At 45.8% G+C, this 25,109-nt stretch overlaps 1 protein-coding gene across 4 annotated transcripts in view; it reads left to right on the top strand.

Annotated features, from left to right (window-relative positions):
- Positions 1 to 25,109, top strand: part of LOC140993620 (glutamate receptor ionotropic, kainate 5-like) — a 65,301-nt gene that overhangs the window by 19,058 nt on the left and 21,134 nt on the right. For all 4 annotated transcript variants that reach the window (XM_073463112.1, XM_073463113.1, XM_073463111.1 and 1 more), the window contains exons 6-11: positions 550 to 603; positions 4,487 to 4,648; positions 15,765 to 15,917; positions 18,764 to 18,868; positions 21,045 to 21,152; positions 21,236 to 21,439. In XM_073463112.1, coding sequence (XP_073319213.1) covers positions 550 to 603; positions 4,487 to 4,648; positions 15,765 to 15,917; positions 18,764 to 18,868; positions 21,045 to 21,152; positions 21,236 to 21,439 — 786 coding nt within the window. The remainder of the gene's footprint in view (positions 1 to 549; positions 604 to 4,486; positions 4,649 to 15,764; positions 15,918 to 18,763; positions 18,869 to 21,044; positions 21,153 to 21,235; positions 21,440 to 25,109) is intronic.

The raw sequence follows: 25,109 nt of genomic DNA, 5'->3' as shown, positions 1-25,109 counted from the left end.
CTGAAGGCGTCAGGAAGCAGGTGGACGAGTCGGCGCGTCGTGGAGGCGTCGGCGAGCAGAGAGCTGCTCTGAGTCAGCGTCAGTTTTAGATTTGCAGGTGAAAAGACGTGAAGACATCAAGGTTGAAGCTCGGCTGAATATAATGAAAAAGTTTATAGACGTCTGGGTTACATAAACCGTTTAACCTGCCAGCGATTAGAAATCAGACGTCTGCAGAACCGCTCGGGTTTTAGCCAAATTTAACGCCTTCTCACCTTCAAATGGTCCAATCAGAACAAACTGAGCCTCTTCCAGCTGACACTTCCTGTAGGTTTCCTCTGAGACGTAATCACAGTTTGAAGGTTGTTTCATGTTATTAAAGAAGCAGAACGCTGACACGGACCGTCAGGGTGAAACATCATTGTCTCAGTTTGGGACAAACTACCCAGCAGATGGTTCCCGCTTTTTAATAAACGGTGACTCGTCTTTCTTCACACAAAGTTTGAGGATGTGAACTTCCTGTCTGACATTAGTTTGTTCTTCTTCTTCTTCTTCTGTGGTGTCCTGCAGGCGAACGAGTTGGGGATGACGTCAGCCTTCTACAAGTACATCCTCACCACCATGGTAAGAGCTCTTCATCACACACTCAGCTCTTCTTCTGCTCTTACTATTCATCCTCACAGAGACGCAAACACTCGACTTCTCCTCCAGAGGTACTTCACTCTGTTGTCTCCTCTACTCTCGTCTCCTTTCCTCCTCTCCATCTTTCCTTTTTTCTATACCACACCTCTTTTCTTCAACATCCTCCTTCCCTCAAAGGAAAGGACGATGGGTCAGAAGAAAAGAGGAAACAAAGGGAGGGAGGCCTTTATTTCCTCTTTTCTTCTGTCCCATCGTCCTTTCCTTTCCCTTCCTTTCCTTTCCTTGCCTTCCTAAATCCTGTCTTCATCTCCGATGTTCACATTTCCTTTCCTAACTCTTCCTCATCTCATTTTCTTTCTTTCCTCTTTTCCTTCCTCCTTTGCTTTCCCTAAATCCACTCTTCTTTTCCTTTCCTTCCTCCTTCCTTCCATCCTCTCTTCCTCCCCTTTCTTTTCTCCAACACCAGACTTTTTTTTATCTCCTCCTTCTTTTTCTTCTCGTCCTTCCTTCCACACCACCATGTTTTCAGCTCTCACCATCTTAGTTTGTTCTTGCAGTCGACCTTTTTTACTCCTTTAAGGATGTTTGTGGCTCCCGTCTTTAATTTAAACCCTCCAGGTGTCACACTTTCACCTGTTTCTCTTCCTCCTCACTTCCAGCAGTAACTCTCCTCTTTACCCATAACTCCTCTCTCTCCTCGCTCTCCTCTCATCAGAGATGCACGCCGGCCTCGCCGTCGTTTGTCATCATTATAATTTCGCTGTCCGGTGTCGTGCCCTTGTGCGAAGAGACTTTGCGTGGATAATAACTCGTCTCGATCTCCGCCTCGTCTCTAAACACCGTCGTGTCGCCGGCTTTAACGGAGCCGTTCACAAGGGCACTTCACGCCACGCTCGCAAAACCAAGGGCGAAAGCGCCGTTCTCTCCAGGAGAACCCTGGATAGGAACCAAAATGATTCCTGCAGCGCCGTCTCTGACCTACCTTTAACTTTGTATTAAACACGCTCTGCTGACTGTGACAAGACGAGCTGGTTTCAGGTGACAGACGTTACGTAGAGTTCACCGCCGCCGTCTGGACACGAGACCACGGAGAGCAGAACAGGTGGCGGCTGCCAGAGATGATGATTCTTCAGTTAATCACATTCAAATATCAGACTACCTCCACCTCGTAAAGCTGCATAATCAATGTTTTTTAAAGTTTTTTTGCCTCTTTTAGCTCCTAGTTTTGGTTTCCGCAGCACTGAGACTGAACCAGACAGAAGATCAGGCGTCCACGTCGGCCCGTAATCTGTTTATAACGAGGGTCGAACCGATCATTAGATCGAGTTCATTACATTTCAGCTCACTGACTTCAGGATCTCACGTTTCCTTCAGAGTGAAGCCATCTGGACGCCAGACTGAGATCAAACCAACTTCAGATATCAAACCTTTTAAGTGTTTAGATGATCGTACTCTGACGTAGGTTAAATGTTTGTGGATGTATTATAATGTGTGTTGACGTAGTGTGATATTTATATTTTATTGTATTGTGACTTTATGATACTTTAATGATACTTGCCATCGAGCTTCTCACCTAATGTATAATTAGAGCTATATTACATTCATCAATCAGCTCGCTAATTTGTTTATGCTAACTTCCTGTGGCACAAAGTTATAAGATGAGAACAAAAACAGATACATTGAGGAAAGCTCCAATACAAAAACCTAAATATAACAGGTGGTCTATACAGTTATACTGAGAAGTTATAAAAGGTAATATTGCACGCGAGGTCTCAACATGCTGGAGGCTTAAAAACACCTGACGGACAGGATGTGTCGATCTGAGGAGCCAATGTGATAAAAACTGGAAAATCCCTCTGAGACGCAGTGAAGCAGAGGATTCACGGTAATAGAGTAAATGTATTTAGTTACTTTCCACTGTGTACAGAGTCCAACTTCACTGAGGTACCCGACTGACTGAACCAGGATGTCGGTTTCAGAATCTGAACCCAGACTTCAGACTGACTGAATCAATCAGTGAGTCACCGATCAATAACTGTATCAAGATATATGGTGGTCATGTTCTGCTCAATATGGCAGGAGAGAATCTAAATCTTTCCTTATTGCTCTTTGGGTCTGGACCGGAGCTGAGCTGAGCTGAGCCGAGCCGAGCCGAGCCGAGCCGACTGCACCGGCTGCTGAAAATCTGCTGCTTTTTAAATGGAGTTCTGAATGGACGCTGCTGCAGTCGCTGGTGTCCTTCGGGGAGACTGTCGCAGTGTTTCCTCCCTCAGCAGCCTCCAGCTCCTCCAGCCAACAGCTCTTTGTCACGGCTGGCAGGCCCACAGTCTGACAGTGTACTTGGCTGTAGCTGAAATTGATTTGGCAACTGGCAACCGCCCCGGCAACAACAACAAGAACAACAGCAGCAGCGGCGTGCCGACAGGCCGCTGAGGAAACGTGGGAGAGATTCAGGAGTAAAGAAACGAGCCTCGCACAGGTTCACCTGGGCTCCAGGGTCTGAATACTTCCGGGATGTTTTGGACTCGACGGTGATTAAAAACTAACCCTCCTCTCCGCCTCGCACCCTCTGCAGACTCTGTTTCTGCAGACTGGATAAATTCTGTGCCAGAATATTTTTAACTCGGCCGGAGACGAAGCCAAATGATGATGATGACAGTCCGTCCGTCCAGCTACCGGCCAGATTTCTCTTTTTTTTATTCTTTCCCCAAATCACAAGGGGGGGAAAAAACAACAGCATAAGCACAAAAGCAACATTAACCAGAAGACAGAAACCTATTTTACATAATCATCAGAGGAAAAACAAGCGCACCACAAGAGTAATTACAGAAAGGACGGCGAAGAGGAGATAAATAACAAAATATACAAAAGCTCACAGAAAAATAGGCCGATGGAGGATCTGTTTCTTGTGATATAAGCTGGAAAATATGTTGTTTTTAAAGGTCCACGGACATTTATATAAAGAAAGGTCTTCAACGAAAACTCAAGCTTTCATAGCTGTCAATGACAAAGGTGTTCAGATTCCCCTCACAAAGTCTGAGGTCAGTGTGTTGAAGCTGTAGGTGGACTTTACAGAACAATACATGCTAACTGACAAAAATGTAAAATATCCAATGAAACTAAGACATTTCTAGCGAGACATTTTGCCCCGCCCATAAAATAGGTACATTTCCACCACGTTTGAATTTTGTGCAGCGTGTCATGAGTTTTTTAACATGTTAAAGCCGTCAAAAGCGTGATTCCTTTAGAGTAAAAACAAAAATAACTTTGTGCTCAGGCCCAAATGAAACCAGATGTCTGAGGAGTCGGTGGTGTTCAGAGCTTCAGCTGAGGAGCAGACAGGAGGGGAAGCGTCTGGCCTCGGTCAGTCTCTACTGTCTGTATTACAGCTGCCTGTTTTCTCCTCACAGCTGAAGTTAAGCTAAACGTGTGATTGTCAGCATCAGTCTGAGAGCCAACACAACCCGCCGCGGGCCGAGCAGCGGCTTGATTCTGGTTTGTTTCAGCCGCAGCGCAGCGTGACACCGACGCGCCTTCAAGGACTATTTGAAGCTGTTTGAAATTCCCCCGCGTTTGATGTCCATCTTTCTTTCAAACCTTTCTTCTCTCCGCTCGCCTGCGCTGAATGTAGAAATTAAACTTGACGTCATGCAGCCGGCAAAAGACAACCTGAATCCAGCCTGTTTGTTTCTGTCCTCCTCCTCCTCCTCCTCCTCCTCCTCTCCTTTCATCCTTCGCTCGTCTCGGAGTTTCTCCTCGCTGTCATCTCACATCGTTGTCTCTGCTTATCTTTAACAACCTGTTATCTACTGTACTTCACATAAAACACACCAGAGATGTGACTTCTTCGTCTCTCCTCTTCCAGGACTTCCCTCTGCTCCGGCTGGATGACGTGGTGGACGATCAGTCCAACATCGTGGGCTTCTCCATGCTGAACAGCAGCCACTCCTTCTACCTGGAGTTCATCCGGAGCCTCAACCTGTCGTGGAGGGAAGGCTGCGACGTCAGCCCGTACCCGGGACCAGCGGTGAGAGCCGGACCCGAACCTGAGAGCAGCCGGGTTTGTTTTGTTGATGTGAAGAGCTGACTGATTAACATCTTCTTCTTATCCATGCCTCAACATCACTGGCTTATTAATCAGCTGTTGGGCTTCCAGCTGACTGCTTTCTAAATAAGATCTCACGTTCACGTTTGTTTATTGAGGCTGGATCAGTTTTCAGCGGAGTCGAGCCTGTGAGCTCCACGTCTCTTTGTTATAAACGGTCGATTAAAAAACATCTCCAGATAATGAAATTAAAAAACTGAGTCTGACGGTAATGAGATAAGTAGGACGTGATCTCCACATAATGAGTTCAATCACAAATTATGAACACTGAATTAAATTAATTATTCAAATTTATGTTGAGAGGAAATGAGGGTGTGAAGTTCTGATCTTCAGCAAACATTAAAAAAAACACACAAAATAAACTGGTCCATCGATCCGTCTCCTCCTCCGTCAGGACCGATCAATCTCTTCTGAGCTGTTCGTCTCATTTGCAGCCCGAGACAACAACACCTGAGGAGACGCCAGATAAAGAGAGTAATAATGACAGCAGTGTTTGTGTCAGCCGTCATCACTGCAGAGATCTTGTCCCCGGGGGTTCATTACTCATATTTATTCACTTAAGGTGCTCGAAGGAGCCATAAATAAGGTTGTTTTGATTGTAATGGATTTATTATTGTGATGATTACGGTGATTAAATGATGATCAGATGGAGAGTTCGGACTGAAACGACGCCTGCAGAGAAGTTTCATTTAAAGGAGGCTGCTCTTATTAAAAAAAAGTGTGTATTTTGATTTTTGGGGTGAACTTTAAATACTGAGCGTTGGCCCACAGCTGAGAGATTCAGCCTGATATAACTGTATGTAACTTAAAGCCGCTGTACGAACTGAAGGAAACGGCTGCAGGACCGAACAGACCGACACATTTGTGAGAGCTGCCAATTATTTTTCACTCTATCTTCCCTCGTCTATCTTTCTCTCTTCAAACTGTAATTAGTTATCGTCATCCAGCCCTGAAACTATCGACTCGGAGAGGAGTCCAATCACACTCAGTCATACATCCATCTCTTTTTATCAGCCGTCGACAGACTGTGCCGCTCTGCCTCCGTACGATTTGTCTGATTCCCTCTGAGTGTCGGTTTGACTGACAACTGACCAAACAGACCAGAACGTCAGCCTGTGATAGGATCGCTGAGCCGCACGCTGAACGCCGCTGATAGCAGGAGCTGCTATCATTCCCCGACGTCCTCGCCTGCAGGAGCACGAACAAACACACAAACTCCTTTTGTATCGTCTGTGTCAGACTCGTGAACGATATACATTCAAATGACAGAGAATAATCAACCACTCTGCAGCTCTGCTGAGCTTTCTAGTTTCTTTCAGCTGCTAGTTTTTGTTGTCTTCATTACACGAGCTCTGAACAGCAGACCGACACAGTCAGAGACGACCTGGTGAACGTAGTGAAGCGTTCAGCTGCTAAAGAGACAGATATTTCCATCAGGAGACAGTGGAGACCAAAAACAGAGCGAGAAGAGAGTGAATATAGACGTAGATCGATCAGGCGGACCCAAACACAACTCGACCGAGCTGCTCTGTCTGCTTGATGTGTAAATAGACACCTGCTTTGCCAATCTTTAGCTAAAAACTTTGGCTGAAGATGCTAACTGCTAGCAAAAGAAAAATACTTTACATGTTGTATCTCGTTAGCTAGGAAGCTAGCAACCAATAGATCCAGAATCACCTCAATGCAACACTACAGGATTTCTAACATACGTCTTTCAGTTGTTGGTGGGTGCTCGGTGGGTAATTTATAAGCTAGCTGCTCGCAAAAACAAAATATCTTATTTCCTGTTTCAATGATACACAAGTTGGAGTAAAGGTGCTTTTCAACCCAATCACCAGAGTAAATGTTAGCGAAGCACGTTTCTGCTAATGTAACAGTTGGATATTTACTTTGATATAATTTCACCAAAATATTCAGTTATTATTTTATTTTTCACACAGTTAAGGTTTTTCTCTTCTGCCTGTCTGTTTTGGGGAGCTCTGTGTGTGTATGTAGGGGAGGGGCTATGACGGGGGGTTATGAGGTTCTGCGCCTGCGCGTTCTGGTCAGAGTCTGACTGAAACATGTCTGCAGGTAGGATGTGTGGAAGCTTCTCTCCCACTAAAAGTACAAAAAGTGTTGTTTTATGAGACTGTTGCTTAACAAGTCCGGTGCGGTTCATGTCGGGATGTTGTGGGTAATGATTTCAGCCGTTAACCGCATTGTGTGTATGTTAAAAGTGACTCCGAAGCGGTCTGTGAATATCGCTAGCTATCGCTAGCTATTGTTAGCTTGTGCTAATGTTTACATTACACGCTTCATTAGCTGAGAGCCGATTCACGGTGTTTTTGTTCTGTGTGTGTGACTCTTTTCATTTCTCCTCGGCAGTGTCGACAACCTCCTCATGTACACCGCTCAATTCTCTCCTGTTTGTTTATTTTGTGACAGGTATGGAGATGGTTAATTATGTTTATTAGAGGTCCACTGGTTAATAAGTGGGGATGCTATTTATATGTGAATGAATGAGGGTTTTGTGAGAATAACCGAAGTTATTTCAGTTAATTTATTTATTTTTATTTAAGTTAATTTATAATATTCTGGAGATTATATTTTTCATTTTTACATATTATTTTCTGTTGTTTTGAGAAAGAACATTATTATTTTATGTGAATGAGAGTCTGACTGAAACATGTCTGCAGTGTCGACAACCTCCTCATGTACACCGCTCAATTCTCTCCTGTTTGTTTATTTTGTGACAGACCGAGTAAAGTGAGAAAAGTGTCAGAACCCTCCAGCCCGTTTCCCTGGTCATTTTCGCACAACACATCGCAGAGTAAAGACAAAGAGGTTTCTACATGGGTTACATTGGTGCCGTGACCCGGATCATCAAGCATCGATGCCATTCCGATCGCCGAGGGAAGCTCTTCATACACACCTTCATTTAAAGTCTGGTCATTCCATTTGAGTGGGACATTTTTTTTATTGTTGTTGACACATTTAACAGTAAAATAGCAACATGACTGAGATTCATATTGTTGTGTAGTTTTGATGTCACTTACACTGTTTTTTTTCTTTTTCTACTGCTAATTGGGATTGTTAACATGCATTCAGCAACTAATTTGAGAGACAGTGGAGTTCCAATAGGGCAAACTTCCTCTACCACAAGTTTTGGGAGAGGGTGGTTTCTCAATGAGGGAGTTCAGACACCCAGAGTGGACAGGTTGGGGACCCCTAGGATTAGCTCCACTCCAATCCAGATCCCCCCGTGTGAGCTTCAGTCCCCACAGACAACACCCCATGCTGATTTGAGTACTCTCATTTCAGAGCTGGCCGATCAGATTGGTCAGTCCATTGCTGCCCAATTGCGAGGTGATAAAAATACTACTGAGCCTGTGTTAACAGAGAGCCCTAGGTCAGAGCAGGGACATTCTGGGCTGAACCTATCTGGTGTAAGACTAGTCATGCAGTCTGACGTTAAAGAGCCACCAGTTTTCAGGGGTGACAGCAGTGATAAATGTTCTGTTCGCGAGTGGGTAGATTTGATGAACATGTACTTTGTTAAGAGAAACACTCCAACAGAGCAACAGTCACAGGAAATATTGTCTAAATTAATGGGCAAAGCTAAAGACATAGTGAGGGTTACACTTCGCAACAACCTTTCACTTGACCACATTCAGACCCCAGGACTGATATTTGACATCCTGAAACAGCATTATAGTGAGTTGACATACTCCTCCATGCCGATGGCTGACTTTTACAACACCAGACCACTGCAACACGAAGGGGTTATGGAATATTGGATCAGGCTGAACAATGCTATTGACGTCGCTGATGAGTGCTTACGGCGACAGGGACGCAGTGTTGAGGATCCAGGCCGAGAAGTCACTATGATGTTCATTAAATATTGTCCTGATCCTGTCCTGTTTAATAGGCTCAGCTTCAAGGCAGCCGAGGAGTGGACAACCAGCGAAGTCCAAGAACGCATCGATAGCTTTCTACGAGAGCTCAGGACACGCTCCCATGCTGGAAATCGAACCCCGCTTAAACATGCTGTCAGCCACGCCCAGACCACCATGTTGCAGGGAACTGAGGTATCACATGCACCACCACTGCTCTCCGCTCCACAGTTCACCTCGCCAACAGACACTTACCTGATGACACCAACTTCAGCTCCCACCTTTCAGCTCTCACCCACAGCTGACCAATTCGTCCCCTCCTCAGCCACAGCAGTGACTCCTCATGCCTCCCAGGCAGCAGCATCAGCCAGCTCAATACCAGCGCCAGCCTCTCAGTACACACAGTCAGCTGCATGCCCGCCAGTCTCCCAAGCGACTCACTGCCGTCCTGCCTCACCAATCACTACAGCCATAGACGGGAATGGCATGCAGGCTCTGATAAGTCTCCTGGATCGAATGATGGCTCGTCAGGAAGTGCAGGTGGCAACAGTTTCACCAGTCTCGCCACAACAGTTTGCTCCAGGCCCTTTTCAGAGAAGGAGCTGCAGGGTTTGTGGGGACACTAGCCACACCACACATATGCATTGCAGAAAAGATAAGCTGTGCCTTTCATGCTACTCCCCTGGCCATTTTAAGAGAGACTGCAGTAGACACAACCAGAGGCAGGTGGGCCCCAATAATTCCAGCCAGAGTCAGCCTCAGGGAAACTAAAACACCCACATTTGGAGAGGGGCAGTGTGGGAGGAGGACAAGAAACCCTCAAGGAAAGTGAAACAGATCTTGAGCTTCTCTATGTCAACACATGTTCGGCGGTTCCTGAAGGTTACCAAGTCGTGGTTCAGGGGTCAACAGAGGTACCAGCCTTCAGTGAGTTATTCTACACACAGGTTGGAGTGAATGACAAGGTCGGATTGAAGGCCATGATTGACTCAGGATCCATGGCGTGCACCCTGAATGAAGCTGCTGAGGGGTTGCTTAGAGAAGCCGGTGCTCTTGTGGGAGAACCACAGTCAGCTGAAAAAATCGTGTTGGTTGGCTGTGGAGGCAAGCAGACCCACCCAAAATGTGTGTATGATTTAACAATGACTGTTTATGGAGTAAAATGCATTGTGCCTGTTTTGGTGGTGCCCGGCCAACGAGATGAGCTCATCATTGGCTCGAATGTCCTCAAACATCTGATGCATGTATTGAAAAGTGATGTTGACTACTGGAGGCTCATGTCTGTTGGATGCAAGCATTCGCTTACTGATTATGAACACTTCTTAGATATGATGTCATGTACCACCAGATGGAGGGGTAATGAGGTCCCAGACAGGATCGGCTCTGTGAAATTGCCCCGCGCTGTCACATTACTCCCCCAGCAAGAACATCTGGTGTGGGGCAAACTCTCCAGCAAGGTCCCCGTGTCCCCTGGCAGCACAATCATTGTGGAGCCTTGCACTTCCAAGTCCAGGCCGAGAGATGTTCTGGTCGGGCGGGTTATCACACCGATGTGGGGAGATCGGTGGGTACCGCTAAAAATTACTAACCTGTCTTCAAGGCCAGCACTCCTGAAGCGTAACTCCCTGGTTGCAGAAGTGTCACCGTGTATTGCAGTGGAGGATTTCAACTTACAGCAGGGCTCCTGCAAGATGGAGACGAAAAAAAAAGAGCAGGTCATCAAGTCCACTCCCACTACAGCCGACCTCAAGGCCAGACTCTTGGAGCTGGGGCTGAACGACCTCGACATTGAATCTTGTCATACAAGCATCCAGACAAAAGCAAAGCTTGTCGAGCTCGTGGAGCAGTACGAAGACATCTTCTCCAGGCATTCGCTTGACTGTGGTGAGGCTAAGGGGTTCATTCACCGAATTCATCTGACTGATGACCGGCCATTTCGCATGCCATATAGGAGAGTGCCCCCGGCCCATTATCAACAGTTGCGGCAGGTACTGACAGACATGGAGGAGAAGGGCATCATCCGTAAATCCATCAGTGAATATGCGTCTCCTCTTGTCATGGTCTGGAAGAAGGATGGAGGGTTACGGATCTGCACGGATTTCAGGTGGCTTAATGCACGAACACTGAAGGACGCTCACCCCCTTCCTCACCAAGCAGACTGCCTGGCGGCCCTTGGAGGCAATGCCTTCTTTAGCACCATGGACCTAACCTCCGGGTTTTACAACATCCCCATGTGCGAAGAGGACAGGAAGTACACAGCCTTTACGACACCTGTTGGCTTGTACGAATACAACAGAATGCCCCAAGGACTCTGCAACAGTCCAGCTTCGTTTATGAGAATGATGTTGAACATCTTTGGTGAGCTTAACTTCACAAGTCTGCTTTGCTACCTAGACGACCTTCTCGTGTTTGCTCCCACTGAAGAAGTTGCTCTTAACAGGCTCCAGGTCGTCTTTCAAAAGTTGAGGGACAACAATCTCAAACTGAGTCCAAAGAAGTGTCATCTGATGCAGGGGACAGTCAAGTTTCTTGGACATGTTATTGACCAGAATGGTGTGGCTGTGGACCCTGCAAAAGTGAGCGTGATTTCGGACATGACAAAGGAGGCTTTGATGGAAGAGGATGGGTGCACTCCCTCAGTGAGGAGGGTTAAATCCTTTCTTGGCATGGTCTTATTCTATCAAAGTTTCATTCCAAGGTGCTCAGCCATTGCTAAACCCCTATTCGCTCTGACTGCGGGCCAGAAGAGGAGAGGGCGGTCTGGCAAGGTTGGTGGGGGTGCTGGCCTGTTCAGGAAGCTGACAGCTGACGATTGGAGCCCTGCTTGTGAGGAGGCTTTTTATAAGCTCAAAGAGGAACTCGTCAACTGTGCAGTGTTGGCTCACCCTGATTTTTCAAGACCTTTCATTCTGTCTGTGGATGCGTCTCTAGATGGACTGGGCGCTGTTTTGTCTCAGGTGCCTGCAGGAGAAAAAAAAGCACGCCCCATAGCTTTTGCTAGCAAGACCCTTAGCAAATCACAACAGAGATATCCTGCCCATCGCCTCGAGTTCATGGCTATGAAGTGGAGCATCACAGAGAAATTCAGTCATTGGTTGAAAGGACATGACTTCACAGTGTGGACAGATAACAACCCGCTCACCCACATCTTGACCAAGCCCAAGCTCGATGCTTATGAACAGAGGTGGGTGGCCAAGTTATCGTCTTACAACTTTGATTTGAAGTACATCCCTGGTCCCAGAAATATTGTAGCTGATGCTCTCAGTCGTGACCCCTTCACCTCCTCCATTAGTGGACGTCTCATCCAAGAGCCTTATGACAGCTTGGTGCATGAAGCAGATGGTGCAGAGGCTGACAAGGTGCAAGATGTTTTCAGAGCTGGCATCCAGCACCTTCAAGTAATCCAGCAACGTGAATCTACCTTAGTAACGCCGGGTTCCTGCAGCTCATCTGAAATCAGGGCTGCTTTACTGTGTCATCATGATTGGGAGAGCCACGTAGAGACAAGAGCCTCACGTCTCGTCCATCATGTCCAACAGCTGCAACCTGCTGGTCAGGACACCTTGCCTTCACTTACTTTACAAGAGCTCGAGGACCATCAGCTTCAAGATCTGACCATCTCCAGTGTTCTGCCCTTTGTAGTACGAAAACGACGCCCGTCCCGACGAGAGAGGCATGATATGGGAGCAAAATCACTGGCTCTGCTTAAACATTGGGACAAGCTCAAGGTTCAAGGTGGCATTTTGTATAGGGAGACGAGGGATCCTGTGAGCAAAATGAGGAGGCTTCAGTTGGTGTTGCCAGCAGGCTTGTGGAAGAGAGCATTGGAGGGAGTTCATGACCTGGCGGGTCACCAGGGGCAAGCCAGAACTCTTCACTTAGCGAGGCAACGGTTCTTCTGGCCGACTATGGAGAGGGATGTGAAGAATTATGTGCGGTGTTGCGAGAGGTGTGTGCTTGCCAAGACTCCTGAGCCCTCAGCCAGAGCCCCATTGGAGAGTATAAAAACCACCAGCCCCATGGAGCTTGTCTGCATCGACTTTTGGACGGCTGAGGACAAGAACAAAAACTCTGTGGACGTGTTAGTGGTGACTGATCACTTCACAAAGATGGCCCACGCTTTTCCCTGCCGTAACCAGACTGCCAAGCAGATTGCTAAACAGCTGTGGGACCGGGTTTTCTGTGTCTATGGGTTCCCTGAACGTATTCACTCGGACCAGGGCCCCAGCTTTGAGAGTGAACTGGTGTCTGAGCTGCTGCAGTTGTCGGGTGTTGCCAAGTCACATACCACTGCTTATCACCCGATGGGCAATGGTGGCACGGAGCGGTTTAACAGAACCCTCGGCAACATGTTGCGAGCTCTCCCTCTTGGTGCCAAGAACAACTGGCCACAGCAGATCCACACGTTAACCTTTGCCTACAATGCAACGGTGCACGAGACTACTGGTTATGCACCTTTCCACCTAATGTTTGGACGTGTCCCGAGGCTCCCAGTTGACATTGTGTTCAGATCTGTGCTACACGATCCCTTGGTGACAGATTTCAGCAGCTACTCCAAGACTCTTTTGTCATATCTCGCTGAGGCTGCCACAATTGCTCAGCAGCACGCAACCAAAGAGCAAGAACATCAAGCTCATCAGTATAACAGGAAAGTGAAAGGAGTTTCTCTCCACATTGGAGATCGTGTGCTGCTCGCTAATAAGGGAGAGCGTGGCAAGAAAAAGCTTGCAGATAAATGGGAACCTGTCGTGTACACAGTGGTTGAGACGAATCCCAAGACCCACATATACAAGATCAGTGATGTTTCAGGCCGCTGCAAGGTTGTGCACAGAAATCTACTGTTGGATGTGACTTTTCTCCCTGTTCAGGATACACTGGAGAGTCAGTCTCTGGACACCTCTGGTGCTGATGGCTTCAGTAGCGATGGTGAGGCAGATGAGCTCAACAGTTTGGAGAGAGAGTCTTCTGAAGCTCGAACGTCCTTGTGGGTTCAGTCTGACTTGGATCAAGGGGATGATGGTGATTCTGTGGCAGATGAGCTCGCGTCACTAGGTTCGGACGGCGCTGATGTTCTATGGGATGGTGTTGATGAGGCGGACCTACCCGACCCACGGGTCAGCACAGCCTCAGACTCACCTGATCCACAGGCCAGCACAGCCTCAGACTCACCTGATCCACAGATCAGCACAGCCCCGACCCCAGCGGTTTCCCCTGCTGACGAGGCTCTAACTGCACTGACTGCTGACCCTGACATACATCAGTCTCTGAGTCATGACCGTCGACACACTGATACACAGCCTGACCTGACCAGATACACCACTGACCAAGTTACAGTCCCGGGTAGGGTGGTTACTAGAGCTGGGAGGGTAGTGAGATCAGTTAATAGACTCATTGAGAACATGGTCCAGAGACCTATAACATGGCGTAGGTTATCGCCACAGAAGGCATTGTCTATAGCATGAATAAGAGTTAAAGGGTGCTTGACCTTGTAAATTGGATGTATAATTTGAGTAAGACACTGTGATATAAAAGTGCGTTAAGGGACCATGTGTAAAGAGGTGTAGACTGCACCTTTAAATTCCTGAAGGAGTTGGAGGCCTGATCAACCTTCTAACTGCTTTTGATCTGTGATACGGATAGTTTTTTAACTGACCTGAGAGATGTCATCTTTTGGTTTACTGGTCCAGAGAGCGAGGAAAATGCTTTAGTGTTCTTGTACTTCCTTCAATTTAAAGCGCCTTTGTAGCCCTTTGTGATTTTGGTGAAATTTGGAAGGGGAGAATGTAACAGTTGGATATTTACTTTGATATAATTTCACCAAAATATTCAGTTATTATTTTATTTTTCACACAGTTAAGGTTTTTCTCTTCTGCCTGTCTGTTTTGGGGAGCTCTGTGTGTGTATGTAGGGGAGGGGCTATGACGGGGGGTTATGAGGTTCTGCGCCTGCGCGTTCTGGTCAGAGTCTGACTGAAACATGTCTGCAGGTAGGATGTGTGGAAGCTTCTCTCCCACTAAAAGTACAAAAAGTGTTGTTTTATGAGACTGTTGCTTAACAAGTCCGGTGCGGTTCATGTCGGGATGTTGTGGGTAATGATTTCAGCCGTTAACCGCATTGTGTGTATGTTAAAAGTGACTCCGAAGCGGTCTGTGAATATCGCTAGCTATCGCTAGCTATTGTTAGCTTGTGCTAATGTTTACATTACACGCTTCATTAGCTGAGAGCCGATTCACGGTGTTTTTGTTCTGTGTGTGTGACTCTTTTCATTTCTCCTCGGCAGTGTCGACAACCTCCTCATGTACACCGCTCAATTCTCTCCTGTTTGTTTATTTTGTGACAGGTATGGAGATGGTTAATTATGTTTATTAGAGGTCCACTGGTTAATAAGTGGGGATGCTATTTATATGTGAATGAATGAGGGTTTTGTGAGAATAACCGAAGTTATTTCAGTTAATTTATTTATTTTTATTTAAGTTAATTTATAATATTCTGGAGATTATATTTTTCATTTTTACATATTATTTTCTGTTGTTTTGAGAAAGAACATTATTATTTTATGTGAATGAGAGTCTGACTGAAACATGTCTGCAGTGTCGACAACCTCCTCATGTACACCGCTCAATTCTCTCCTGTTTGTTTATTTTGTGACAGACCGAGTAAAGTGAGAAAAGTGTCAGAACCCTCCAGCCCGTTTCCCTGGTCATTTTCGCACAACACATCGCAGAGTAAAGACAAAGAGGTTTCTACATGGGTTACACTAATCTACAGATAAGTTCAAGCTGAACATTTCTTTATGTTTCAACTTACGTTCGTTCAGGTTGAATTTTCTATTCATCTCGCTGTGCTTACGCCCTGATTGGGTTTAGGCGCAAAAACCACTCGGTTAGAGTTGGAAAACATCATGGTTCAGCTTAAAATACGTGTTTCGTGCACCTCGATCACAGACGGAGAACATTGCCAGTTTGCGTCACTACAAACACCGCTAGAAATGTCTGCAGCTCTCCTTGAAAAACACCCGTTTTTCAAAAGTTACATCCAAATCCATCAGCTGTTCGATTCAGGAAGCAATAATCGATCTGTAGCCTGTAAACTGTCTCAGCAGCTTCGGGGCTGGTAAGAAGATGGTTGGTCTCCGTTGTAAAACCCTCTCTGTGTGTTTCCAGCTGTCGTCGGCCCTGATGTTCGACGCGGTCCATGTGGTGGTGAGCGCCGTGCGAGAGCTGAACCGCAGTCAAGAGATCGGAGTGAAGCCGCTGAGCTGCACCTCCCCGCTCATCTGGCAGCACGGGACCAGCCTCATGAACTACCTACGCATGGTAAACACACACACACGCTCTTGTTGTATGTCCCAGTGTCTCCAGCTGCAAATAATGTAAATACATTTTTTTAACTTTCTCTGAGCCTAGAAAAGCTGTTTTTATGGTTAAGAAAGCTTCTTATACAGCAGCTTTGCATACACTGCCATGTCGGTGTCCGTTATCCATGACTCAGAATACTCCCTTGGTCTTTTCATCTGACTTCATTGCAAAAGTGGGGAAGTTTAAGATGGAGGAAGATCCGGCATGCTTTAGCTAGCTTAGCACAAAGACTGGAAGCAGGCGGACGTCGCTGTCTAACCCCCAAACTGGGATTCGAGGAAAAGTCTTAGGGCGGCCGATGATGGGTCAGCGAGTGTCGGCACTAGTCGGCAGCTTTTTGGCCAACTGAGCATGTCGAATCAACGGCGAGAGAAATCTCTCCAAATAGTGAATCACTGCACAAGAAGACAAACAGAAAGAGAGTCCAGTCTAGTTTCTGTGGTTTTGCAGATTTAGTGCAGCTCCTCCTTATTTTTCTCCTCCTTCTCTTCACCAGTTACATTTACAACTTCTTATTGAGTGGAAGCGAAGTGTGAAAAAGCACAACAACAGTTTGTATATCTGCAGATCTGAGTCTTTTAATTTCCCTTTTTTAATGATGAATACAGACCAACGCCATCCGCAGGCGCAGAACTTACAAGCTAGTTGGCCGTCGGCTGTGGTTGTGGTGTGTTCAGGTGCAGCTCTTCGGGCTTCATCTTTGCTGGTTCTTTACTGTCACTTTGGTACATCTGGACCCTTTAACTGCTGCTGTAGCGCGAAATGTCTTGTTGTTTTGCAGTGAACCAGATCTTATGAGGTATGAGTGTTGTCATCTGACAGGAACAAAGATAGAAGAGGCTAAATGTTGACACAGAGCCTCGGATGGATGGATGGACGGATGGATGGACGGATGGATGGACGGATGGATGGATGGATGGATGGACGGATGGATGGATGGATGGATGTGATACTGCTGTTCATCTCCTACCAAATGCAACACTAGTTTTCTTTTAGCCAGAAGACAAACATTGTTGTCCTGCTGATGTGTGTTTGTATGTGAGAAAATACTCAACATATTGTGCAGTTTAGTTTGGAGGGCTTTTTAAATTTAGTTAAGAGTTCAAGTCGTGAGAGAGAGAGAGAGAGAGAGAGAGAGAGGGGATGAGGGCGAGGGAGAGGAGAGGAGAGGGAGGGTTTTGTTATTTCTATTTTCTCTCCTCTGGCATCGCTCCCTCTCTCCATCCTTCTTTCCTGTTTCATTTCCATCTTTATTTAATTTATTCTCATCCTCCCATTTCCCTGTTTCTGTCTGTCTGCCACTTCTTGTTTATACCATCCACTGAGGACGCCTCCCTCACCCTCCCTCACCCACCCTCCATATTGTTTTTGTTGCTCTCAGTGCATCGCTTCATCATCTCTGCACTGTTTCTGGCAGCAAGCAGAGTCTCTCTCTCTCTCTCTCTCTGTCTTGCCACAGAGATTTTGGGATGTAATTCATCTTGAGTCATGCACACACACACACACACACACACACACACACACACACTACACATTCATTCATACTGTATGTGCACTCAATTGCACATTACTCACATCAACTCGGGCACAAAATTCACGCTTGACTGCACATGTATCACACAAGCCAGCCACACACTCATTTGCACATTTCTGCAAACACAAGCACAGACTAACACACACACATTTACACACACACACACACACACACACACGGCTCAGACACTGATCTGATGTCTGCTCTGCTTCTTTTTCCAATACGAATCTTATTTTTTCTATTTTCGTCTCCTCCTCCTCAACATTTCCATCCTGAATCAATAATCCTCTTTTTTCTGTTTTTGCAGTTCAAAGCTTCTGATTGAGCTGCTGCAAACACCTCATCTGATTTACTGTCAGTCAGAGGGGCAAACTAACGTTAGTTGTCACAGTTTGAACCAAATTTGAACGCTTAAGTGAAACATTAGTGCAGATTTACTCCTCTGTAAAGCAAATAACTGCATAGGAAATGTAGCGTGGTGGATCAGTGGATCATTTGGGCCAAAGTTCATATAAATACATTAAAATTAAAATTCAACCTAAATGTGCAAATTTGTGCAAGTCATGTTAAAAGTGCTTGGACGAGATAAAAACAGAGGAAGCTATCGAGCTCAAGACACGTGGTTTTAACACAGTTAGGAGAGGCGGGACTCAATGCTACAGAAAATACTATCTGAACTTATTGTCCTGTTAGCAACAGAGCTAATGGAGCTCGCTAATCGACATTGGAAAACTAGCTATCTCTCTTCAACACCTCGTTATCGAATGAAATGATGAAGAAAATGAAAACAAAATGTCAGGGGCAGTAAATGATGATACAGAGCAGCTTCCTGGATGGTCTGTGAGAAGATGTCCGAGCTGTGTCCATTAAAGGTCCACGGTCAGAGGTGATGTCTTCTTAGTAACATTAAGAACAGGCTGTCGTGGTCCGTCTTTTGAAATGTCCGTGTGAGTCTGCACACGCAGGTGAAACTGAGCGTGAGTTGAAGTAACATCATGAATAAAGATGAACTCGTCACTGGTCATGTTTAAATTTCAGGTTATAGGAATGTTTCATCTTTTCCAAACAGGGAAATATATTGTGTCTACAGTATTTAAGCAGCCTCCCCCCGTTAGTTTTCTTTACATACTACTTATCTTTACCTCATTTTCAAATTTTTTCTTCATTTAACCAACTTTTTTCCACGTTTTCTTCTTTTAATCCACATTTTCTCTCTTTGACCTTGCTGCCGCTCAGCTCACAGCGTGCTTTGGTGTCTCTCTCTGTTCAGGTGGAGTACGACGGTCTCACCGGTCACATTGAGTTCAACAGCAAAGGCCAGAGGACCAATTACACCCTGAAGATCCTGGAGAAACACCCAGCGGGCCATAAAGAGGTCAGAGGTCAAATGGGGTCAAGTGGGAGGCAGACAGGTCAGAGGTTAAATTAACGTTCAGCTGCAGCATCTGAAAAAACGTGAATTCCCCCAAATTAGCACTTAATTGATAACAGTTTTTTTTTATCTGTGTGAGGTATCAGGTCAGTTAACAACGTCACCACACAAGATAATGTTCAAACTGTTTCCCTTGTGATCGCCCGGTTGGGAACCAGTGAAGTCCTGCAGGGAATTCTGGGAGTCGATGGTCTCGTCTCCTTAATGTTCGGGTTTACAGCCGCTGGCAGTCGGCAGGTCTCTCTCCGCTGATCGTGGCCTCACAGGGAGCCTTCCTCTTATTCATCCGTCAATGAAATCAATACAAACAGACTTCCTTCATGAGGGTCAAGTGTTGCTTTATGACCTCAGATGAACATTAGGAGGTCAGAGGTCAATTGAGGTCTCCAGAGGGTCAAATGGGCTCACGGGCCAGGGTTAAGTACACTGTAAAAAGTAATGCCGAGGCTCAGATTCCCTCTTGATTTATACGACGACTTTAACAAAACTAACCTCGTCCAGATAAATCCAGAATCTCTTTATGACCTCCAGCAGGAGCTCACATCTTTCTGTCCTGCTTGGTAGCTGGAGCATTTCACCAGCGCCACCCTCAGGCGAACATACAAATTAAAAAAAAAATTTTAAAAAAGATTTAAAAGTGGATTCCCGGTCAGGAGTACTGGTACTGCAGGAAGCTGTGGACTGGGTCAGCAGTGAAACCAAAAAAACAGCCCACAGTAAAGTGTAGGAAGTGTACACCATACTTAGAAAGTTTCCACCACTGTTCCCTCGGTGATGACTCCCAACTTCCAACCAAAAAAAGCTGTTACACAAGACAAATAGCACCCTCTCCAAACAAACCAGACTCCATTGGCAAAAACAGCAATTTTACCTCGTGGATCACGGGGGTTGCTGGTCTGCCGCTGCTTTGATCGGTTAGTTTTTCAGACTCCGTGGAAAAAAACAGTAATGTTAGCTGATGAAACATCTATCTCGTCTATGTTGATGTGAGACTTTGGTGTTTTGATGGTTTAGTTGGGATTCAAACTGCCGGTTGAGTCGATCTACGTCGTGTTTGTACCTCTCAGGTAGGGTCTAGGTTTTAAAAAGAGCAGCATTAGCTTTTAAGAAAAACTAGTTGTCCTTGAAACAAAACAAAAGTGGAGACGCAGCGTTCATGAATCAGAAATAAACCAGTGATCAGAGCGCTTCAACTGAGAGATGGAAACTGGTTTTGTATTAGAGTCACGGTGGAGGTAAACAAGGAAGACAAATGAGAAAGAGGGTGGAGATGATTTAAAGGAGGAGAGGATCCTGAAATCTACCTGATGAGTTTTCACATCACGATGAGGAGGAGTGTCCGCCGCTCTTCATCAGCCTGACAGCACAGTATCCTAACAACACACAACAAACAGGAGGTCAGGGGAGGCCGGAGGTCAGGGGAGGCAATCGGGTCAGATTCAGGTCAGCAGGAGGCCGTTAACGTGCCACAGTTCGTATTTATGAGCGTATCTAACCTGCTGAACGAGGCAGGAGGAGCCGGATCATTGATTTCAGCATTGATTGGGTTGTTCGGCTCTCTCTGACCTTCATAACACACTTCTAGTTTTGTCTGTTGCCCTTTGTCTTTGCTTTCTTAAATCTGACTTTGCATTTGTGTGATTTATCTCCTCCTGCTTCTCTTCATCATCCACCTCCATGTTTGTTTTAACAATGCAGCAACACTTCAGGACGCTTTTAATCTGAACCGAAGGCCTGTAAGGTTCAACGATTCCTGTCTTACAAAGCCCAGACGTAAATGTCTTCAAGTGTTCGTTGTCAGCTCTTGTTTCTGGAAGTAAAAGTATTTTAAAAAAAAGATTTTTCTAAACATCTTCCAGTTTTAAAAGCCTTTAGAGGTTTTGTGGCAGGATCACAATGTCAAACTACTTCCTCCTGCAGAAGAAGATCATCTTCATCGGTCCACTCTGCGTCAAACGACGAGGAAATACAATATAGTTTTGCAATATTTCCTGAGCTTGTGTTTAAGATACAGGTGAAGTAATCTCTAAAATCCAACAGGACTTTTTTGTTCTAACAACTCTAACACATCTTCTTCCTCTTCTTCCTCTTCGTCCTCCTCTTCCTCCTGGACGGCCAGATTGGTGTCTGGTACTCCAACAACACATTGGCCATGAACTCCACGTCTCTGGACCTCAACGCGTCAGAGACGCTGGCTAACAAGACGCTAATCGTGACGACAATACTGGTAAGAAATCTGCACATGATGTGAAATGAAACGTGACTGTCGGCTTGTGTTGCTGCCGTCTGATGTCACTTCCCTTCTGACAGGAAAACCCGTACGTGATGCGTAAGTCCAACTACCAGGACTTCCATGGTAACGACCAGTACGAGGGGTTCTGCGTGGACATGCTGCGGGAGCTGGCCGACATTTTGAAGTTCTCCTTCAGGATCAAGCTGGTGGACGACGGGCTGTACGGAGCCCCGGAGCCCAACGGCAGCTGGACCGGCATGGTGGGAGAGCTCATCAACAGAGTGAGTGGACAGCAACGTGCTAACACATCTACGAGCTAACACGTCTGTCAGACAGGTATTACAAACGGTGTGCAGTCGAAACTAGAGTTCGTTTAGTTTGTTGTTTTTGAATCAAACGACGGCTCCTGAATCACGTTCATGTCGATCACTTCATCAGTTTGTGGGGATTGTTGTGGCCTCAGGACCTCAGGATTGTACGTACTAATGTGCAAATGAGGCAAAAAGCTGCTTTATTGTAACAGTTTTCACAGTCCTGAGTCCTCCAGTTTCCCTTTTTAAACAACTATTACAGACTACCTCCACCTGGTGGTCTGGAGTGGGTAACATTTTCCCGCAGCTGTCGGCTCGAGTGCAGCTTCTTGGCTGAGACTCGGCGACGTGAGGCGACTTTACAGCAGCTTTTCTAAAAAGTTGCAGTGCATGTCGTGATGTTTTAAGTCAAACGAAAGAAAATCTGAATCAGGTGGTCAGATTTTCAAAACGCCAAGAAAATTGGCATCTGGTGCATCTCTAAGTTTTATCCTGCTGTCAGTGTTTTCTGACCTGCTGTTGTGATTTGCACCCGTCGGCCGCCTGAAATATGCGCTGATTGTTGCGATCGAAACATCTAAACTTCCTCAAGAATAATGTCAGGACATGAAACAGTTGACACACGTGTAGATGTTCGTAAGAGGATCTGAAGTTTCGTTTTCTGGAAAGTGAGAATAGAAGCAGAGCGATGGATCTGCAGCGAGTCACACTGAACTGATCTGAAACTTCTGTCTGCCGCCACGAGAGACATGATTTAGTACATGATCAGCAGTTGATTGATTCTGAATTGAGTCCAAATGGTCCAAAATGAAAGTCTGAAGCCTTCAACAGGCCCGTGGACGGTGTAAACTCAAACTGAGAGCCCAAACACACACATGAACACACACACACGAGCACACACACACGAGCACACACACTCCTCCTTATCGTCTTTACTTTCTCTGGCAGCTTTGTCGCAGGCAATTCTCTGCACAGCTTTAATTAGACTCAACTTGACTTAAAATGAGCCACTTTCCCTGAGAAAACAACTAACGGGGAAAATTGGGCCTCAGCTGAGCCACTTAACGCGTCCTCAGCGGCTGTGTGAGTCTGTGTGAGTCTGTGTGAGTCTGTGCTGCTCAGGGCCGAGCGGCTCTCCGACGCTCCAACACTTGTATAATTGGCTGACTCTCGTGTTGCAGTTAAGGGCGCCATCACTGTCACGTCGCGCGCCCCCTTCACGCCTGCCCACCGCCGCCGCCGCCTGTTGCCATAACGACCAACGCAGGAGCAATGTTGGAGCGAGTGCAATCATCGGAGGGTGTGTGTGTGTGTGTGTGTGTGTGTGTGTGTGTGTGTGTGTGTGTGTGTGTGTGTGTGCGTGTGTGCATGTGTGTGTGTGTGTGTGTGTGTGTGTGTGTGTGTGTGTGTGTGTGCGTGTGTGCATGTGTGTGTGTGTGTGTGTGTGTGTGCGTGTGTGCATGTGTGTGTGTGTGTGCCGCGGCGGCTCGGTCGGAGTCGATATGCTGCCTCAGTGACTACTCACACTCAGACTGGATGATTTAATAATCGAGTCAGATCCATCTGTTGTCTCTCGGAGTCTCCTCGTGCTAAATGTTGCTGCTGTAATTATTCCTGCAGCAACAAATCAATTAACCCTGAAATCAATCACCAACAACTTTAACAATCAATGACAGTGAAGGGTTAAAACTTTCATCCCAGGCTTCAGGAAACACTTTTTCACCATTTTCTGATCGATTAATCATGAAAATAATCAAAGAGAGGCGACAGAAAGAGACGTCGTCTTATCACAAATCACTGAGTCCTGCAGACGTCCTGCTGCACGACTCGCCAAACGAAGACGTACACGAGTCTGTGTCTCTTTAGACACATAAAGTAAAGTAAGAAAATGATTGTAGCCGTACGACTCCTCTCCTCCATGTCCATGTCTGCCACCGTTTCTCTGTGAGTTTTTTAAACTTCTCGTCTTTATGTGTCACAACTTTCAGGACCGGTTGTCACAAACACACAAAACTTTGGCATTTTTATATCGTTGCTTCATCCAGAAAACCGCTTCCTGCTCCTCGTCTGCAGTTCTCCGCGGTGACGTGACGTCGTGTGTGTTCAATTTAAAAAAGATTAAAAAGGATTTCTAATTCATTTCATTGTTACATTTTCTTACATCCCATTTTTTTGGGATTCTGGGCTTAAAAAAAACAGAAGTAGCTTTTTTATTTTCACGTCTTTGTTTTGTTGTTTTTGTCTTTAGTGTTAAACCGTCTCGTGTAGGAGGACAGCAGAGAAGTGAGCTGCTGTTCATCACTGCTGTCTGATAACACACACACACACACACACACACACACACACAATGTGTTAGCTGCACATAATGGTGATGATAATGGTGATGGTGGCTGATGATTGTGATGCGTGTGTGTGTGTGTGTGTGTGTGTGTGTGTGTGTGTGTGTGTGTGTGTGAACACAAGCAGGCCATTAAGAGGCTAATCAACTGTCTTTTTTTCTTACTAATTATACAGAACTGTTTCAATTACACTGCGGGATTCCTCAGCATGAAAACACACACACACACACACACGCACACGCATGCACACACATGCACACACACACACACATGCACACACACACACACACACAGATCAGCAGGTATTCACACTTTCATCTGCAGCCAGAGACTGTGTGTGTTTTATGTGTTAAAAATGACAAACTCTCTCTCTCTGTTGCTTCTTTACCTTGATCTACCCTCTCTCTCTTTCACACACACACAAACACACACACTCACACACACACACACACACACACACACACACTCAAACATATTCTCTCTCTCTCTCTCCATGTATCTGTAACCTTCTCTCGCCCGTCGCTGTTTTTTTCTCATCGGAAATTTCAGAGGTGGAGGCTCCTAAAACAACCGTACGCTTTCAAACACACACACACGCACGCACACACACACACACACACACACACACTGCTCTCCATGAGGCCCTGGAGTCTGATGAAAGTGGGTGAAATTCGTTTAACAAGTGTCTACTCGTTAATCAATTAAGTGTTAATTAAGGAGCAGAGAGGTGTCTGGGGTCCAGATAAACGCTCCACTATGGATCCACTCTGCGTCTCTCTGTTGACTCAAACTTAATGAGATTATCTTTCAACTTTAATTTCACTCCGCCGTGTTTATCCAGCGAGGTTAACTCCAACCCAAAAACATAAAATTAAAAACGTGTTTTAAAGTGCACTTTGATGTTTGAATCAGAACAACACAGATCGGACACGTGACGTTTAATGAAATAAGATTTGAAACGTGTTGCTCTGCTGCAGTGAGGCTGAAATGTGTGTCTGCGTTCAGCACTGTGGGGAGAAACTGAGATATCATTATGATTTGCATTAAAATACACAACAAATTACCGTCTGAGCGTCGTGACAACGGGATTATAACGAGAAGCTTGTGAACAAAGACGCTCTGCAACGTGAACAACATTCATTCCTGGAACACAATCTGAATATTTTACGGTTTTTGTCATCGAGTTTTTGTGTGTTTGTTCTGATTTGGCTGAGAAATTACACAAGAAATACAAGAAAGAGAGAATTTGTATTCAAGATAATTAAGTAAAAATGAATTAAACATGTGAGTGAATCCAGTCT

The sequence above is a fragment of the Pagrus major genome, chromosome 3, assembly GCF_040436345.1.
Source record: "Pagrus major chromosome 3, Pma_NU_1.0".
Classification (NCBI taxonomy): domain Eukaryota; kingdom Metazoa; phylum Chordata; class Actinopteri; order Spariformes; family Sparidae; genus Pagrus; species Pagrus major.
The sequence above is the reverse complement of the archived record's forward strand: the minus strand, read 5'-3'. Positions and strand labels throughout refer to the sequence as shown.